Source organism: Haliotis cracherodii, unplaced genomic scaffold (assembly GCF_022045235.1).
Source record: "Haliotis cracherodii isolate W230 unplaced genomic scaffold, xgHalCrac1.p SCAF_4, whole genome shotgun sequence".
Classification (NCBI taxonomy): Eukaryota; Metazoa; Mollusca; class Gastropoda; order Lepetellida; family Haliotidae; genus Haliotis; species Haliotis cracherodii.
The window spans coordinates 70,586,997-70,603,012 of NW_027266297.1; the positions used below are offsets into that span (position 1 = coordinate 70,586,997).

The following is a 16,016-nucleotide window of genomic DNA, read 5'->3' on the forward strand; positions in this document are numbered from 1 at the left end:
AACATGGCTGAACGTAACACTTGACCTCAACGTGACACAGAATACGAACATGACTAAACGTAAGCTTTAACCTCTACGTGACACAGAATATGAACATGGCTGAACGTAACACTTAGCCTCTACAGCATTCATATCATGTGACAGCAAAATGACTCCCTTGTGTTATCATGAAGAAGGTTTTTGAGATTTTGGCTGAAGGCTTGTTTTGTTTACATATCCACTTTGTCTCACAGAGACTCTGCAAGAATATGAATGATCTGGTATGAAGGCATTTTAAACATTTGGTCCTATGTAATCTGGGGTTTTGTTTTGGGTGATAGGACGTATGCCGATTGTGTTGCACTTTTAAAGAATGTGACTGACCCTCGGCGAGACTGGCCCGTCATCGTGCGCGGTGTGGTCGGGTTCATCCAAGTAGAGGGTGAGGAAGTCCGGGCGGCGGTCCGCGGGGCGCGTCAACCAGTACAGCAGCTGGTCTATCCGGTCACTGTAGGCCACATCGCTGTAGGGGAAAACACCTGATAGCATCACCCGAGACTCTTGTCTTCTGCCGACCTACTACTTGGTCAGACTCGTCCTATGCAATATGTTAACCGATATCCACATTCATTCATATTGAGCCATATTATGAAAATCAACACGAAGAAAAAACTGAATTAGAAGTGAGATGATACACTAAATTTGAGCTGATTGTGTACATTATGTAAAACGAGTAATAGAGCTGACGGTGTATATTATGTAGAATGAGTAATGTACAACAAAATCGAGCCTTGTGACGCTTGTTGCTGAAGCTTATGTAAGGCATGTTATGTGAAGAGGTTTTCTTTATTCTTGTTATGTGAAGCGTGTTGTGTAATGCTTGTTCTGTGAAGCGTGTTGTATGATGCTTGATTTGTGAAGCGTGTTGTGTGATGCATGTTATGTCGAGCGTATTGTGTTATGCATGTTATGTGAAGCGTATTGTGTTATGCATGTTATGTGAAGCATGTTGCATGATGCTTGATTTGTGAAGCGTGTTGTGTGATGCATGTTATGTGAAGCGTGTTGTGTTATGCTGATTAGGTGAAGCGTGTTGTGTGATGCATGTTATGTGAAACGTGTTGTGTTATGCATGTTATGTGAAAGGTATTGTGTGATGCATGTTATGTGAAGTGTGTTGTATGATGCATGTTAAGTGTGTTGTGTGAAGCTTGATATGTAAAGCGTGTTGTGTGATGCATGTTATGTGAAGCGTGTTGTGTGATGCATGTTATGTGAAGCGTGTTGTGTGATGCATGTTATGTGAAGCGTGTTGTGTGATGCATGTTATGTGAAACGTGTAGTGTGATGCATGTTATGTGAAGCGTGTTGTGTGATGCATGTTATGTGAAACGTGTAGTGTGATGCATGTTATGTGAAACGTGTAGTGTGATGCATGTTATGTGAAAGGTATTGTGTGATGCATGTTATGTGAAGCGTGTTGTGTGAAGCGTGTTGTGTGAAGCTTGATATGTGAAGTGTGTTGTATGATGCTTGTTATGTGAAGCGTGTTGTGTGATGCATGTTATGTGAAGCTTGTTGTGTGATGCATGTTATGTGAAGCGTCTTGTGTGATGCATGTTATGTGAAGCGTCTTGTGTGATGCATGTTATGTGAAGCTTGTTGTGTGATGCATGTTATGTGAAGCTTGTTGTGTGATGCATGTTATGTGAAGCGTCTTGTGTGATGCATGTTATTTTAAGCGTGTTGTGTGATGCATGTTATGTGAAGCTTGTTGTGTGATGCATGTTATGTGAAGCTTGTTGTGTGATGCATGTTATGTGAAGCGTCTTGTGTGATGCATGTTATTTTAAGCGTGTTGTGTGATGCATGTTATGTGAAGCTTGTTGTGTGATGCATGTGATGTGGAACGTGCTGTGCGATGTTTGTTAAGCGTGGTAAAGTTCTGTAATTAGTGGGAACAAGGGGAAAGCCATTGACTTCACTCCAGATAAAATACTAAAGTCCAAAGATGAGCTGTATAATTTATATTTTATCCTATACACGATATTATGTTTATATGTCTACACATATTACAATATAATGAAGAAACCAATGAGTTTACATATACATACATATGTGCTTACTCAGTATTCACCTGAAGAAGGGACAAGAAGAATCTCTTAAACGTCGTTACAAAGAATAGTGAGTGAGTTAGTATGGTTTTACGCCGCTTTTAGCAATATTCCAGCAATATCACGGCGGGGGACACCAGAAATGGGCTTCACACATTGTACCCATGGGGGGAATCGAACCCGGGTCTTCGGCGTGACAAGCGAGCGCTTCAACCCCTAGGCTACCCCATCGCCCCTACAAAGAATAGATAAATGTTGTTATCCATTTAAAATCACATGTATTCAACTACGTGTAGTATTGCTAACACTTCATCCATACCATGTTTATGTGATATGACGCATAGTGTATACAAGTAGGAGTTGAACAGTGTACCTACCCTTTCAGGTATCTCTTGAAGTAGTTGGGGGAATGTTCTGAAAGGTAATTGATATCAGAGATGAGTCACAAATTCCATCTCGGCACAAACACACAGAAAGAATTTCTTTAACATAATCTTTCACACTTCACTCTTGCGATTAATTACGTTTTGATTTCTTTCAGTGGCATTTAGGAGTTGGTGTGATGAAGTAAGACAAGTTCTATGGATGAGCAACTTCTTTATTACAATTCAGCGACGTTTCGGTGTCGATCCTAACACCTTTATCAAGCAAGTGATCATCACTTGCTTGATAAAAGTGTTAGGATCTGATTGATATAGATCGAGTGGTTATAATGCTTGATGTGTGTCATTGTTTGTCACCGTGATTCTATCCTGATAGCTAGGTTGATGTAATTGCTCGTGGAATTATTTACAGGCCGTCGTGAAACTTAGGTTAAAACAACATTCACTCACTCATTCATTCACAATATTTATCATTAGTAACATTTCGCAAAACTTCAGCAATAAAACATAGCTCCTTTACACGATATCTTAAGCATGTGAATCTGGTTGTGTCGACGCCTCGGTAGAATTAGAGGTAAACCGTCAATAAACGACACTGTGAGACGTAGTGCTGTGAAAGATATTTGATAGAATTACATTAATGACATATTTTAGGATTGAATGTTTGTTGTTCTCACCTTTGACATCTGACCCGGGCCAGAAAATGGATGCTGCTTTCTTGCCTGACTTCATGACTGTCTCCCAGATCTACGGGAGAAATGCATTTATTTATAATATATATGTTGGTTAATGTTGATTTCATGTTAATCGGATGTTGGATTAATTCTGACTAGTGTCAGTCTGATTATGAAAGTAAGTATGGTGAGTTTCAGTAGCCAGTTCACATTATGTTCTCGTATGAATGAACAAATGCCCACCGATGTGTTGACATAGCTTGCTATGTAAAGGATTAATGCACCATTTCAATCCTGACTACACCGATGTGTTAACACAGCTTTGTATGTAAAGGTTTTATGCACCCTTGCAATCCTGACTACACCGATGTGTTAACTTAGCTTGCTGTGTTACAGCTTTATGAAGAACAAAGCCAGTCACTACTCACTGGTTCTCCCTGCCACCATCTTGGATCCTCCTTGGAATCCAGTTTAAGGCCGAACTTCTGCTTCAGTTCAGAGTCATACATATTGTTATCAATGATGCCGTGGGATTCGGGGTACAGACCCTGCAAGGAGAATCATATATGTCAGCACAAGCCCTCGGTACAATTTCAAGTCAAAACAAGCATTGCATCGAACATAATTTTGGTCACTAATGCATCAAATGTGGAAAGTCCTTCACGTGTCTACCATCAACCTTTTTACACGTCATGCTACAAAAAGAATGATGCAACCCTGATCAAACTTCTTTTTGAGCAAGAGTCGAACGAGGCTTTTTGAAATCTCTGTATAAAGAGTATGCGAAATGCTGGAATATTGCTCAACATAAACGGCATGTTGATCATTGAAAAGTTGAATTCATCCCTCTTGTCATACAATATGGAGGATCGTATTTTCCATTCTGAATCTTGATGAAACAGATGAAATGGTTTCACAGGTCTCGATATTTTCATGGGGATAATCGTGACAGTAGTGAACAAATAGTAATAAACATGATCTATCCTCAGGTTGGAGATGGAACTTGTCCTGCAGCAATGGAGACTCACTGTGACGATAGTGTAGTGGTTGGGAAAGGTCTTGGTGGGGTAGACAGATCTCATGAAGGGTGTGCGGACTCCACACTCTGACAGGCGTTTGATGACAGGGGTAACGTTGTAGTCCTGTAAGTAGTCGGCCCGGAACCCGTCCACAGAGATGAGCAGTAGGGGTTTGTAGCTGAAGCGGGTATAATACACATGTGACCTACCAAAGATTGGGCGCAGTGACACGAACACATCTACAAATAGCGACAAAAACCTTTCCATATCCAATAGAAATCTCTGCATAATAAAGCCGATTGTACTATATGACTATATCATAAGTATGTGTTTATGAATCACTATCATATAGGATTGATATCAGGTGTTCGCGAAAAGGTGAGCGTAACATGCCCCACCGGTGGCATCCGTCACAAACTCATGCAAAGGCAAGTCAAATGTTCACCTAAAAAAACCTGGACATATAGTACAAGTCAAAATAAGGAATTGCATCGGACATCATGTTTGTCACTGATACGTCAAATTTTGAAATGTCCTCCACATGTCTACTGCTAAAACGTTTTGAAAGCTTTACTGAATGTTGTAACCTTGATCAAACAACGTCTGAGTAAGAGTCGTATGACGTTCTTTGAAATGTTGGTAGAAAGGGCATGCTCGATTGCATCTGAAAACCTGTGAAATATAGACACCAAGGCTGGAGCTGCTGGATTTTTGCTCGACATAAAGGGAAAGTTGAAGTCCTCCCTCTTGTCATACAGTCTTGTTGTGAGTGTTTTGTCACCCTGATTCTTTATGCATAGTCATGTTTTACTGTACTGCGGAACAGTTCTCTGACAGTACTGTGCTTGTTTGATTCAGATACGCATGCAAGTAGCTATGACTAGATCTGGGTCACATATAGTTGCCTTTCAAAGGGCCATCTTAGACTAACATCTAGTCTCTGAAATGAACATATTTTACAGAAAACAGTTGTTGAATTATAGTTATAAAATATAATAAAAAGGAGCCTTGAGACTTTCTTCATATCCAGTAATCTAGACTTGTCAAACATTATAGACTTGCGTGGGCTGTATTGGATATACTTGGTCAGGGTCTGTATGACAGACTAAGGGTCATCAGTATGGACATCAATGGTTTCTGTTGTAAACAGTGAACTTACTCTGTGGTACAGTGTTGCTGTGGTTCATCTTTACATGTGTGGTGGATCCAGGATCCAGTCTGCGTGGGGGTCGTGAGTGGACTCTCCCACTCGCTTGGCAGGAAGGTGCGCAGTGAGGCGGCTTTGGCAAGATCAAGGTCAGGGAAGAACCTCAGAGCTGTAAGAAGCTCAATGTCTCGGAGACGGGCCATGTTCTCTCTCATGTAGTGAGCTGGTGACTGGAGATGATGAGACACATGATAAGACAAATGCACCTTAGTACAACAAATATTTTCGGATCTGAATCAGATGGGCTAGAAGACGCTGCAAGTGTGAATGTCTCACCTCACAGGTGACCAGTGTCGGGGTGTGGGGCAGGATGAAAGGTAGAATGTCCACTTTTTCACCACAGGGGAATCTGTCGCCGGGTCTGCCACACTTATAGATCACCAGGAAGAAGTGTGTCGGGATACTAATACCACTGCCATCTTCCCTAGTCCTGGAACACGCAGACACAGTGATGTTCATGTAGCACATAGATAGGGAAATATGCAGATATTTTGTATCCACTATGTTCATATGAACACCTGGCGCTGACAATACACATACGCATCAATTGTGGCACATCTCTCTTGATTTACATATTCATGACATGTTTAGTGATTAAATACTTTATTTGAATATCGGTATATCACTCGAGAACTTTTGTCTTTTCCTGTCGATTAGCATGTGTATCTCATCGACTGAAGTTGACAAGAAAAAACAAATATCTTTTATCAATGTAATAGTGAAAACCTAGTCATGCAATGAAAATGTAGTGGGAGGGAATGTATGCAAAAGCTGCAAGGATGAAATTCAGACATAAAAAACTTTTAGATATTAAAAGAGTTTTAAGTAAATAATAGAGGGGTTGTCATGAGATGGATATGAAGGTTTGACATGGGTTTGCCAGACAGATCAGGATGACAAAGCGTTTTTCATAAATATAATAATGAAACTTGTGGTCGATTAAAATATGCTTAGACTCAGTAACAGGGTTAGGGTTAGGGTCGGTGACTTGTTTGATTGAGTATCGATACAGCTGGAACAATGGTGCCAGTGCTGTAAAGCAACAACGCTTACTTATTGGTGGGAGTGTCGTACAGGCCGTCACTGTTGTTGTCCCAGATGGGCCCCGCCGTCACCTGCACCTCCCCATCCCCGGCCAGGTACGTGTCCACCACCCGCCAGGCATACGCCCACAAACCTTGAGAAGCAGAAGGCATTTTCTTTATGCAATACACAACTTTCCCCTCATTATGTATACTGATGTGCTGACGAAAGTTGATGAAACAGTTCTTTCTTTAGATGACCCATGGACAATTCCTCAAAGTTCATACCCTGCCCTATTCGTAGAACGTAGAATCTCGAGCCACTTAAAAAATTCAACCAAATTTACAACCAAATTTGTGTTTTATGCATATGGTTTTCCTACCGAATCACCCTTTACTGTAGAACCATTTGATTATCGCATGTTTCTTTGTATATTGAGGCATCTGAAGACATTTTCACAAACTCATTTGTTTAATGGTTCAACATTTACACTACCTGTGTAACATTATTTGTCCTTCAAAGCGACGGTCTAATGCTGTGTTAGTATAAAATTGAGTTCTCTTTCACAAGTGTTCGGATGACACGATTCACATAACTGACGCAATGATCAGACATCAACCCATGCTGGTTTGATACTTGCCTTGTTTGAAACCTGTGAACATGGGCACCACAGACGAGGACAGACTGACCCGACCGCAGCTACTAAACCGGGCTGGAGAAGGAAGAGTTCAACTTAGACACCTGTTTCTGCGGTACAGATCAACGTTCATGCAAACAGCTTTCATGCATAATATCAGTATGTCGTTATTTTCACATGTTTTGTTTGGATATCTGTTTGATATCTGTTCAGGAATCTATTGGTTAGACCCGTGAAAATCCGGGATATAGAATAGAACTAAAAGGCGACTATACTTGTCGTAAGAGGTGACTAACGGGATCGAGAGGTCAGGCTCTCTGACTTGGTTGATGCATAGCATTGTTTCCAAATTGCGTGGATCGATGCTCATGATGTCAATCACTAGATTGTCTGGTCATGATGTCAATCACTAGATTGTCTGGTCCCGACGTCACATAGCTGAAATATTGCTGAGTGCGGCGTTAAACAACAAACAAACATAAAGAGTATACGTCCTCATACAAAGAAGCGAATGAATACTCTTTGCAAGACTTCGACGAGGATCCTGCAATAAAGTATCTGATGATAGATCGACACAAATATGGAAACTTGCAGCTTAGGGCGAAACAAACTTTCGTATGTTACGAAACTTCACTCGTCATTTTGATCGTATCCCTAACTCGTGCTGCAATATCGACTTGTTAAAACGTCTGTCTGCATCTATGCTTTTTGTTGAATGTCTTGAAAACAGGAATATAACTTGTATAATGATGGGTCATATGTGTCAGATGTGTTAAGAGAATTAAACGTGAGATGCTAAACACTACCTGGGACCATGCCGGTCGCTGTGATGCCGCGCTGTGGACTGGTGTACTGCTTGTACCTGGCTCTGTCTTCTGGGTGGAGGCTTGGATCTGGAACAATACACTCGCTGCTCGCCTCCACACGCTGGAACAACCACACCCAGGTCACAGTTATAGTGAAAACTGCGGTAAAATGTTAACTTTAAGTTTAAAGTGAAAACAGAAAACAGTGCCTGTCTGTCTTTCTGCCAGCCCGCAGGACCGCTGCCTGTCAAACGTGTCTTAACAAGGAGATTCTGACCCCTTTACCTGCTGTTTGTTGAGGTAGACTGTCGTCCACCCTGGCATGCCCCGGTCTGAGTTGAAGACGGACGTCTGACTGCCATAATGTACCTGACACTGTGTCGACACCTCAGACGTGGTAGGGACGTCAATGAAGCTGGTGGTCATCATATCCGACTGAAATACAATTCCAATACTTCATCAATCAGTTTCCTTCGTGTCACTTCCGCCACGCGCAGTCGCCCAAAGTATGAAACATTGTTTGTAAACTCATGGATGAATCAGACGCATACTTCATCATCCAGGGCATGGTATTGGCAATGTTAAATTTGATAAATTCATTACCGTAACTTTCTTTGTGAAGTAGCATCACCACGCGGGTCTTTCCTATCAGTGGCATCAGTCATTCTTTGGCCACTCAAATCAGACCAAAGCGATCTTTCCGAAGGCTTTCGGGTATATATCACAACGGAACGAAGATATACTAAACTGGATAACCAATGATGGCCCACACACTTAAATAACTTATGATTGGAAGGCATAATGTACAGATTCTCCTACTCTCCTACCTGATTAAACCTGACAGTGCCGACCAATGTGAAAATACCTCATAAGAGCAACCGCAGCCACAGTGTTGACTGACGTGAGATTCACCTACCCGATTAGAGCAGTTACAGTGTCGACTGGTGTGAGAGTCACCTACCTGATTAGAGCAGTTACAGTGTCGACTGGTGTGAGATTCACCTACCTGATTAGAGCAGTCACAGTGTTGACTGGTGTGAGATTCACCTACCCGATTAGAGCAGCCACACTGTTGACTGATGTAAGATTCACCTACCCGATTAGAGCAGTTACAGTGTCGACTGGTGTGAGAGTCACCTACCTGATTAGAGCAGTTACAGTGTCGACTGGTGTGAGATTCACCTACCTGATTAGAGCAGTCACAGTGTTGACTGGTGTGAGAGTCACCTACCTGATTAGAGCAGCCACAGTGTCGACTGGTGTGAGATTCACCTACCCGATTAGAACAGCCACAGCATTGAATGATGTGAGATTCGCCTACCTGATTAGAGCAGCCACACTGTTGACTGATGTGACATTCACCTACCTGATTAGAGCAGCCAAAGTGTTGACTGATGTGAGAGTCGCCTACCTGATTAGAGCAGTCACACTGTTGACTGATGTAAGAGTCACCTACCCGATTAGAGCAGCCAGACTGTTGACTGATGTGAGATTCACCTACCTGATTAGAGCAGTCACAGCGTTGAATGATGTGAGAGTCACCTACCCGATTAGAGCAGCCACAATGTTGACTGATGTGAGATCCACCTACCCGATTAGAGCAGCCACAGTGTTGACTGATGTGAGAGTCACCCACCTGATTAGAGCAGCCACAGCGTTGACTGATGTGAGAGTCACCTACCCGACTAGAGCAGCCACAATGTTGACTGATGTGAGATTCACCTACCTGATTAGAGCAGCCACACTGTTGACTGATGTGAGATTCACCTACCTGATTAGAGCAGCCAAAGTGTTGACTGATGTAAGAGTCAACTACCTGATTAGAGCAGCCACACTGTTGACTGATGTAAGAGTCACATACACGATTAGAGCAGCCAGACTGTTCACTGATGTGAGATTCACCTACCTGATTAGAGCAGCCACACTGTTGACTGATGTAAGAGTCACCTACCCGATTAGAGCAGCCACACTGTTGACTGATGTGAGATTCACCCACCTGATTAGAGCAGTCACAGCGTTGACTGATGTGAGAGTCACCTACCTGATTAGAGCAGCCACAATGTTGACTGATGTGAGATTCACCTACCTGATTAGAGCAGCCACACTGTTGACTGATGTGAGATTCACCTACCCGATTAGAGAAGCCACAGTGTTGACTGATGTGAGATTCACCTACCCGATTAGAGCAGCCACAGTATTGACTGATGTAAGAGTCACCTACCTGATTAGAGCAGCCACACTGTTGACTGATGTAAGAGTCGCCTACCTGATTAGAGCAGTCACAGTGTTGACTGATGTGAGGGTCACCTACCTGATTAGAGCAGCCATAGTGTTGATTGATGTGAGGGTCACCTACCTGATTAGAGCAGCCACATTGTTGACTGACAGTTTGCTGGGTGACAGCCTTGGGGGTGGCGGTGCAGTCCGTGTAGCTTGTGCTGGGTTCAGCCTCCAGCCTGGGAGGGTTAGTCAATACATGGAACAGAGCTCCACGGGTGCCGTTGTTGGGAGCAGGTGTGATGTTGAGCACGTCTAAGAAGAATAGACACACGTTGATATCATTACCAATAAATATCATTTTCAACACAATCACACATTGGTCATAGCAAACATATGTCTGTTGAAACCAAACAATGACACGCATACCGGTATATACACCCTGTATATTCTACACAAACACGTCTTACCCCTGATTGCAAAGCATTTTTCTATATCACAATCACAGAATTGGGTTATTTTAGCAACTTTTCAAGTAAACTGAGGGCCAAAAGAAACGTTACCAACATTAACTGATTTGCCACTTTGAAACAAAGATGCCAACCTGTTCAGTAAAGAACACATCTCACGAATACAGCCTTCATGTTCTCTGTCGTTCTTTGCACGTACTTTGCGGATTTTGGGAGATATTGGTGTTTCAGCAACTTTTTAAAACATTCTTTCCCAAATTATCGTGCAATTTTCGGGTATAAATTACGCACGGATCTGTTCCCTATCATTGGTTGCGATGATTAACACCAACGAACATGCCAAGATTGACCGCTGTCCAGAGGGAGAGAGCCATAGGTATGCTGCAGATGGGAGCGACACAGAGAGCGGTTGCCATTAACATGAACTGCTCCAAGATGACCATTACCAGACTGGTCGCACGTCTCCGACAGACTGGCAGAACCGCAGACAGACCACGGAGGCAGACCAAAGGTCACGACCCCGCAGGATGACCGCTTTTTACAGGTACTTCATCTGAGGAACAGATTTCTGCCAACAGCTTAGGACATCCGGTCAGCAGACAAACAGTGACCAGACGACTACGTCATTATGGTCTACGGGCTTATCGCCCTTTGATGGGCAGGACCTTGACCCGTCAACATCGACGTGCCAGATTGACGTGGTGCAGGCAAACTCAGCGATGGCAACACAGGGAATGGCGGCGAGTGCTGTTTAGTGACGAGAGCAGGTTCCAACTCTTCAAACCTGATGGGCGGACGCGAGTTTATCGACGACGTGGTGAACGTACGGCTCCTTGTTGTGTCCAGGTGGTGGAACCTTACGGGGGCGGAAGTGTGATGGTCTGGGTGGCATTTGCGGGGACGAGAAGACTTGTCATCATCGAAGGCAATCTGACAGCACAACGCTACATTTACAATATCTTACGGCCAGTGGTTCTTCCTTTCATCCATCGTCAACAACGGACGGTGTTCCAAGAAGATAACGCCACACCCCATAAAGCCCGTATTACTAGAGACTTCCTCAACGCCAACAACGTGACTGTCCTGCCGTGGCCAGCTCGATCACCAGATCTGTCACCCATAGAGCATCTCTGGGACCAGCTAGGGCGTCGTCTTCGGAAACGTCAACATCCTCCCTTCACGAGACACGCGTTGATCTTTGCCCTCCGTGAGGAATGGAATCGGATACCTGCAGTCGATGTGAGGACGCTTGTCTACTCAGTTCGAAGATGCATTGCCGCTCATGGAGGTCGTATCCCGTATTGAACGGTCTGGTCCGTCGTCACCTTATCGAATACTGGACGAATGACCCCTTGTCAAGAAATGTCCCTGTTAGAGGTCAAGGACTTTGTTGTTGAATTAGTTAATTCGCATTTTACTGTTCTGAATGATGAATTTCTCCAATACAATTGTTATTGCTGCTTCAAATTGTGTTGATCATATTTTATCCTAGAAATATCGTTGGAAACGTTTTTTTGGCCGTCAGTTTATTTACTATTGTATGTTAGTTGTCATTTAACACAATGTTAAGTTGATAAAAACTTTTGTTGTAACTTCTCACTCGCTCTTCAAAGTCAAAATAAGAAACCACCAGTGAACCAACATATTTGTTTGTGTTAGACCCGAGCACAATTCAAATGCTCCAGTCATCCCCAACATTAGGTATAACTCCTTGTCCCATCCAGTTGTTAGGAAAACTAAAACATATGCTAAAAAACGCTTAAGAAACTAAAAACCTAATAAATCTAAAACTATTGACAGGGTAATAACAAAATTAAAAACATGCCACACAAGACTCCCACCTACAGAAAATACAGAAATACCCAACGGGTAAATGCACATACATGTCCTACTACACGGCATGCACTACAAACAACACAGAACGATGATTCAGAGCAAACTGGGCACCAACACACACCCAACATTACAAACTCTCCTAATCTCGCTATATAACACACAAACCTTTAAAGCATTAGGCGTCTTCTTAATCAAAACTGGCCTTCTAGGCCGTATATGATTACCCACACAAATAAATCACCACTAATCTAAAAAGCCAAAACTAACAAAACCAAAACAAACCATACCCCCCCCCCCCCCCCCCCCCCCACACACACACACACACGCACACACACACAAACGTATGATCATCATCAGTTGTTTGGCACATGCTTGATAAAGATACCTGCATATGTACCCAAACGCCAAAGTTGAGATCATGGAGTCAAACCTTTCTTCAAAATGAAAATAGTCATAACATTTGTGGCAACATTCATACAAAGTCATATTTGACATTATCCCACTAGCTATGGCTCGAAGTCATAATGATGCACCACACATTGAAGTTTTTATGCTTTTCATTTTGTCAGAACCAAACCCAGAACACGTCAACTTATATATAGGCAAAACATGGTTCTAAAGTGACCCACAAAGGTTACCCACAAATAAATACCTTTGTCTTTGAACACAAAAGACTTACCAGCTATGAGATTGTAAACTTCGATGTTCTCAAACGGCTCTATCTCGAGCCCCTTCTTGAAGGCAGGACCATGAGCAACAAAGAGAGCCTGAAGCGAAAAGACGCACAAGTCAAACTGTTGTCAATAAAAATGCATCTATGTTCACTGTATGTCCTGATTGTTGCATTTAACCAGTGGATACTACATTTGGAAGAACATAATATGAAAATCCCTATTGATGTGATAACATGTATATGTCATGGTACCCTCCCTCCCCTGGAAGTTGTGAGGTGTATAGGGGAAATGGAGTATTTTGTGATACCGACAAAGGACGACTAATTAAAACAAATCGAGTGAAATGTCACCTATACAGCAGTCGAATCGAACATCACATGCCAATTTTGCATGTGCAACACACGTTTCTTGTGACAAAAACCTCTGCAAAGCTATTTCTTTTGAAAAGTAAAAAAAGACAGTAAGTAGCTTTATGAAATATTGCAGATACGACGGCACTTTATAGTTTATTAGAATTTTACAAGATATAACTACAAACGTATGTTATGACTGATTCCAAATACATATTTCTAACATTTTCACAAGCATGACTTCGTATATTGGCCTCTGCTTTTAGCGTATATTGTTTTTTTAATGATTTTGGAAAGTGTTTTGTTGATTTGGCCTAATGATATGTGGTGCATGTCACACTGCAGATTGGGAAATATTTGAAGAGAAGAGAAATAATTTCAGGTATGACAGACTACAGCATCGGAGGCAGGTGGTGTAGGTAGATCAGAGAACAGATCGATTGTTATAATGTTTGTATTTACCTACTTCAGTGATGACCAGGTCATTATAAGGTTTGTAAATATGATCTTCAGTACAAATCAGGTCATTATAAGGTTTGTAAAGACCTATTTCTGTGGTGATCACGTTATTATAAGGTTTGTAAACATGAACTTCAGTAGAAGTAGAAGTAGGTTTGTAAAGACCTATTCCTTAGTGATTACGTTATTATAAGGTTTGCAAATATTAACTTCAGTAGAAATCAGGTAATTATACGGTTTGAAAAGACCTACTTCAGCAGAGATCAGGTCATTATAAGGTTTGCAAATATGAACTTCATTAGAAATCAGGTTACTATAAGGTTATAAGACCTACTTCAGTAGAGATCAGGTATTATAAGGTTTGTATAACGTTTGTAAATATCAACTTCAGCAGAGGACAGGTTATTATTAGGTTTGTAAAGACACTTTAATTGTACCTGTGATATTCTGATACGCTATAGGTTCACCCACGGTATTCTGATACACTATAGTTTCACTCGTGGTGTTCTGTGGTTGCACTCGCGGTGTAACTGTAGTTACACATGTGGTTTATGGCACACTGAAGTTACACTCGTGTTATTCTGATACACTACATAGCATTTTCCCGAGGCGAGGGCGTGGTTTTCTGGTACACTACATAGTTACACCCGTGGTATTCTTATACAATTTAGTGACACTCGTGGTATTCTTATACAATTTAGTTACTCTCGTGGTATTCTTATACAATTTAGTTACTCTCGTGGTATTCTTATACAATTTAGTTACACTCGTGGTATTCTTATACAATTTAGATACTCTCGTGGTATTCTTATACAATTTAGTTACACCCGTGGTATTCTTATACAATTTAGTTACACTCGTGGTATTCTTATACAATTTAGTTACACCCATGGTATTCTTATACAATTTAGTAATTTTTGGTATTCCGAAACGTTAGTTCTGGACTTGACATTGTAATGAACACATAGCCTCCATAGAAAGGATACACTGGAAATATGTTTTTTGCAGAATATTGTTATATGGCGGTGATTCTTATTGTTGAACAATATTGTAATTGTATTGCATTGTTTCTGCTGAGATTTAGTAGTACATGGTAATGTGTTTTGACAATATAATTTGTTGCCAGGAGTGTAGTACTGTTTAATGTAATGGGAGTTACGATATATATGTACATTGGAGTCAAGTGTTATGTAGAATGTATTAGAAAAGCGAGACTAATTCAGCACTGGATAGAAACTTCAAGGAGATATTTAGACTATTTAAGGTGGCAAATCCGTGCCTCTCTCATCTCATAGTACACCAAGACCAGCGGCTGCGTGAAGATAATTGTTGTCACCCTGAATATGCCAAGCCTGTTTTAGAAGCTTGACCACTGTTGCTACTAGGTGAATATTTGTATTTTGCTAATATATTTCATACTGCCATTTTATAATTGCACTTCCATTGAAATTTGGACTGCCACTCTAGTGTGCACTGTCATTGTAATTGCTGTGTAGTAATTTGTATTGGTTTATTAACCTAGTTCCTTTTATAATACTCCTGTTAACTGTATACCATTTCTTTGGTGTTTGTTGGTTTCACACTGTATTGTTTTACGTTTAGATTTCTGGGTTAACTTTTTGTTTTTGTAAAACTGTATGACTAGTTCATTGCAAAACTGACAATGAGCCTGGATTGAACGTTAAAATGGAAAGAACTAAGCAGAAATCCGCCAAGCGCAGGGAATGTATGACGTATTACCACTGTGTACACATTCACATGGAACATGAGGTTTCCTTTAACGTGTGCATCCACTGCCGGGATATAAACATGACAGGATCTCCAACCCGACACCCCAGATTTCCAAAACCGGACGAAGAAAAAATTGAAATGAAATGAAATTATATCAGGAAGAAATTGGAAGTAACGTTTCATATTTGGAGAATATATACAGCTTAATCTTGTATAGATTGGATATATACACACTTCTAGCATCGTGATGCAATTCGTGAAAGAATCCGGAAATTCCTAGGGAGACATCTGAAGGATCGCGAATGTCGATTATTTTGAGACAGTATACAAGGTTTCGCTCCCCTATTAAGGAAGTGGTTGAGGATATAACTCTCCAACAACATGGCCAGAGCAAGGTAGCCTTGCTGGACAATCCCTAGTCTGTCTATTTTCCTTTC

The 16,016-nt window shown here is 41.6% G+C and overlaps 1 protein-coding gene across 1 annotated transcript in view; it reads right to left on the minus strand.

The window, feature by feature from the left end:
- Window positions 1–16,016, minus strand: part of LOC139479787 (uncharacterized) — a 100,572-nt gene that overhangs the window by 36,623 nt on the left and 47,933 nt on the right. Inside the window, exons 32-44 of the mRNA XM_071262658.1 lie at window positions 13,045–13,132; window positions 10,199–10,374; window positions 8,128–8,277; window positions 7,843–7,963; window positions 7,040–7,111; window positions 6,430–6,553; window positions 5,653–5,806; window positions 5,329–5,546; window positions 4,179–4,347; window positions 3,579–3,698; window positions 3,154–3,223; window positions 2,471–2,507; window positions 364–502 (exon numbers count right to left, since the gene is read on the minus strand). Of these exons, the coding sequence (XP_071118759.1) occupies window positions 364–502; window positions 2,471–2,507; window positions 3,154–3,223; window positions 3,579–3,698; window positions 4,179–4,347; window positions 5,329–5,546; window positions 5,653–5,806; window positions 6,430–6,553; window positions 7,040–7,111; window positions 7,843–7,963; window positions 8,128–8,277; window positions 10,199–10,374; window positions 13,045–13,132 (1,638 nt within the window). The remainder of the gene's footprint in view (window positions 1–363; window positions 503–2,470; window positions 2,508–3,153; window positions 3,224–3,578; window positions 3,699–4,178; window positions 4,348–5,328; window positions 5,547–5,652; window positions 5,807–6,429; window positions 6,554–7,039; window positions 7,112–7,842; window positions 7,964–8,127; window positions 8,278–10,198; window positions 10,375–13,044; window positions 13,133–16,016) is intronic.